We start from the raw sequence: 4,548 nt of genomic DNA on the forward strand, positions 1-4,548 counted from the left end.
CCCCTGCCCATCTTGGGGGGGGAAGTCAACCTTCATTTCAAAAGTATAAACTGGAAGTGTTTAACTGGCTTGGCTACCTCCACTAAATGAATGAACCTGCCAAAATGGCTCAGACTGGTATCCCCCCCACACACACACACTTCATGAGGTATTCTGCAGCTTCCAGAGATGTTGTGCAAACCTATCTGGATTTGAAAGGGAATAAATATCTACACATAATTGGCTTTGTCTTATGTATGCAGCTTCATTGTTTGCAACCACCCAGACCATCTAAGAGTCATTATTAGTGCTTAGAAGGCATGTTCACATCTGTCCTTTTGCATAGAGGCACAGTCTTTGCACTCATCACTTCAATCAGAGGCATTCCCTTCACTTTTAGGAGACAGCACCCAGGTTAGGAAGAGGTTAAATACAGAGATAGAAACAGAGAGTCTCTCTCTGAGACCTGCCTCCCTGGCTTCTGATCTTCAGTCATCTAGACTTCTCTTCAGAGGGTGAGAAAATCCATAGTGTGTTTATTCTGTAATCCCTTAAATTTAGCTGCTAGCTTTTTCTGTGTTTTTATTAAAGAAATAATTGTGGTTTTTTGTTGTTGTTTTTGTTGTTGCAAAATCAGCTTGTCCTCAATCCGATTTCTTCCCTTCTATCTCATTCTCACTTGGAGTCGCTCTAGTTAATCTTCTGTTTTTTTAAAATGTTAAGCTTGTAAGGTCCTGTAGTGAGTTAGTGCCTGGAGGAGCTTTCCCCTGCAAAAACTAACAAAACCAGTGTACTGCTCTTAACACCTCATCATTACCTCAAGTTTGCTTCTCAAGCAGGGGTGGGCAACTGTCAGTGGTTAGGGGCCCCAATTGGGGATCCTAGGTGACCTTAGAGGGCTGCACACCTCACCCACCCTCCTGTAACCACTGAAAAAAATCCAATTTCTGGCCCAAACATGCTCACTTCCAGGTCATTTTCTGTTTTTCAGAAAGGTCCCTTCTAGCCCTAAAATGTTGAAAAAATGTCTCCTACACTTCCTAGAGAGTCTTTTGAGGCAAAACAATTTGGAGGGTTGATAAAAATTGAACCCCGGGAGTCCTTGAGTGCCACAAAACCAGCCATGGGGAGCATATACGGTCTGTGGGTGAGATTTTGCCTAGTCCATGTGAGAAGGGATGAGCTGGGCAAACCTGGTTGGTGCCAGCCAGTCACAGAGTTAGTGCCTGGAGGAGCTTTCCCCCCAAAACCAGTAAACTCAGTGTACTGTTCTTAATACCTCATCAATGCCTCAAGATTCCTTCTCAAGCAGGTAATGCTGTGAAAGAGAACTTAAGAAGGGGATTAAAAAATTGAGGCTTTTCTCTGACAGAAAGCAAATAGGGAAAAGTTTAATAGGATAGTCCACCATGGGAAGAATAGGGCTTTGGGGAGCTGTGAATGATTAAATAGTGCAAGGGTTAATATGTTATCTAACTGTGTATTAATACACTTCAACCTGTTTATTCTTTTTTACAGCTGGTGTCTGGCTGTTCCTGTTATGTTTTGATAGGGATTCTCACCATGCTTATCATGGTAAACCCACAGAGCAACACATCCACTGATCACCTGGATCACCTTTTGGCCCAAGTATTTAATCCAGGGAGAGATCTTGAAGAGGAAAGGCTAAAGTGAGTGACAGGAGCCCAGGGATTTGGAACTGCAGGGCCAGTCTGGAGAGAGGATCCAACACATCATGCTCTAAAACTTGTAATCTCAGTTGTATGAGAAGAATGATCTGATAATCTTTCAGCTGATAGAAATTTAAACAATATCCCATTATACTTAGCACAGCAAACAACCTAACTGCAGGGGAAAAAATGCACAAATGAATCCAACACTGAACATCTTCTGATAATTTAATAATGCTGTCAAATATTCTTTGCTAACTGAATTTTCACCAGCATATTTTTTGAGGAAGAGTTTATTATTCCCTCCCCCAGTTCTCCTCTATTATTGCCACTGCCTCACCACCACACTGTTACCAGCTGACTTTCTTTTGCTCCCCTTGACTTTCCCATCATAAATAACCCTCTCTTGACTCCTACATTCAGTAACCTTACAGGAATAGACATTATACAACATTTAAACCATTTTAGTGTGGTTTTTCAGTGTGAATATGGGTTTTTGTGTGCTAGTAGTGTGCAAGAGGAAACAATAAGATAAGAACTGAAAATGAGTGCAAACGGTGCAAAACATGCAGTCTTGAAAAGATCAGAAATCAAAAGTGGAAGTCTCACTCATGCATCAGTTCCATTCTGTAAAATCTGAAACACTGACATCGGGTGAGATATACAGACAGGAAAGATACCATGATGAGCATCTCTGCTCTAGTCTATATCTCCCATTCCAGCAATAATTGCTTGTTTCCAAGAAGGGTTCCCTCCCCAATAGTCACCTAGTTATGGCACTTTAGTTTTAGGGTACAAAAAATATCTAAAAGTAAAAATATGAATGACGGTTAGACAGAGGCTTTGTTTGCACAATCACCAGGTTTTTCTCTGAAGTGACAACTGAGAAATTTTTCCAGCCTGTCAAATCTTACTATTGTCATTCCTAATGATGAGTACAAAGAAGGACCTGTTTTTCTTTACACACGAGCACCATTTTATGCTGACATGAATGTGCTGTGGATTCTGATACAAATAGAGGAGAACAAGATCATCCATTCACTCATATACAAACAATATCTGGACCACACAATTAGTTGCATAAGAAAAGCTCCAACTAACAATTTTCCCAAATGAAAGGCTCTTGCTAATATATAGTGAGTGATCAAAATGTCCATTTTGTGCAGCGATGTTCCTCTCCATATGATATATATGTGTATCTTTGCATGTCTCCATCATGTGTACATCAACATTTTAGAAGTCAAATTTTCTTTCCAAAGGGATGGATGTTCAGATTAGCCTGCAGATGCCAACTCAGCTAAATTATTTTATGCCACATCACATGACACAAAGTCCTTCCACAAATTATTCTCACATTTCCTCTGTGACCTGGCTATTCTACACACTTTATGTGGCTTTTAATAATATTTGGAAAAGGTTGTTTTAACAATACAGCTGAGCCAATGGTCACCTACATATGCAACACCTGAATCTTAAAGCCAGGAGATGGGGGAATGGTAAATAAGGTTATATTTGATTTCAGTATCTTCCAGGAATTTCTACAGCAGCCAGTGAAAAGAGGACACAAGCAAGGATAGGGCAAATCAAAAGATGTGTGATGGGTTTTAATTGTATTGAAAAGTACTTCATTTGGCCTCAAAATAAGTACACTGAATATAGGTTTCCTTTCCCTTGTCACCATTGCTCATAACAATCTACCATTATGCCTAACAACAGAATCTGTACTTTTCCATTGCTGTGCATCATCAAATCCTGATCATCACATTATCATTCACAAACCTATTAAAATAATGAATTAAATCCAGAAAATATGCTAGATTTTGTAGCTGCATGCTATTGATTTATATATGCCATATTTCATTTTAATTTCATTGCTCAAAATTCAATCCCTCCACCCAAGTGTCTGGCATTTCCCCCTACAGCTGTGTATTGATTTCTAATTCCCATCTTATTATGCCTTTCTCTTAAATTTTTCAACATATTCACATGCATGTGCTGGCCAACTCTAAATTGGATTCCAGATGCTTGCTGCACTAGAAATTCATCTGACCATCTGGTCACATGCTGAAGTGCTTGCTGCCCAGCTACTCATAAATATTCTCCTCTTTGGTTTATGACATAGCAATGTCTCTGGGCAAATTCAGCTGTATTGATTCTCCACCAGCTGTGTATTTGGCTGCTGGCCCATTGCTGTCCATTGTAAAGAGTTTGCAGGTTTTAGAATTCTCATGAATCGGTGTAGATTTCTTGGAGGATGTTGGAGAGTTGGTTGGGCTCAACTGCACAGCAGTCGTGTCTTGCACAGTATGCTCACTGGTTTCAATTTCAAAGGCCGTGTGGCCAGGTTTGATGAGCCCAATGTTAGCCCCAGGTTTAGATTTCCTTGTGCCATGAGCAGGTGGCCTTCGGCTGCAGATGCAACAAGCCCCAAAGAAAGTGAATGCAACCACCAAAAGGATGGGCCCAATGACAATAGGAGGGTTGTTAACAGGCAGAAATGTTCCAAATGCAAAGGCCCCCACTAGAGTGATGTTAATCCCTGCTAGCATGATGCATAGACCACAAGCACAGCAAAGGGCTGGAGAAGGCAGACCCTGTGGCCTGGTCTTTTTCTTACTTGGTTTCTGAGACAAAGGAGTGTTGCTCTTTTCGACGAACATGGTGGCCAGCGTCTCACAAGTGACTCTGGACTTTACCGAAAAGACATGGCACTCACAAGATGGTTATTCTTCTGGATTTCTGTAAAATAAGAAAAAGCACAAAAGCTATGTAAGTGAAAACATTAATTAGTTTTGACTTTTTAACCCTTGCTATTTCTAAAGATTCAATTCAGATTTTGGGTTTTTAAAAAATCTATCTTTGTTTTGTTTGCACAAAGCCCTTTAAATGCAGCATGACT

At 40.4% G+C, this 4,548-nt stretch overlaps 1 protein-coding gene across 1 annotated transcript; it reads right to left on the reverse strand.

Annotated features, from left to right (window-relative positions):
- Positions 1–3,760: 3,760 nt before the first annotated feature.
- On the reverse strand, positions 3,761–4,309 carry TMEM275 (transmembrane protein 275). Its single transcript, XM_042464306.1, has one exon. It carries the CDS (start codon positions 4,307–4,309, stop codon positions 3,761–3,763), a length of 549 nt encoding a protein of 182 aa, XP_042320240.1.
- Between the last annotated feature and the right edge of the window lie 239 nt (positions 4,310–4,548).

The sequence above is a fragment of the Sceloporus undulatus genome, chromosome 4, assembly GCF_019175285.1.
Source record: "Sceloporus undulatus isolate JIND9_A2432 ecotype Alabama chromosome 4, SceUnd_v1.1, whole genome shotgun sequence".
Taxonomy (NCBI): domain Eukaryota; kingdom Metazoa; phylum Chordata; class Lepidosauria; order Squamata; family Phrynosomatidae; genus Sceloporus; species Sceloporus undulatus.

Coding starts and splice junctions, on each gene's coding strand:
- TMEM275 (XM_042464306.1), bottom strand. CDS start 4,309: ATGTTCGTCGAAAAGAGCAACACTCCTTTGTCTCAGAAACCAAGTAAG.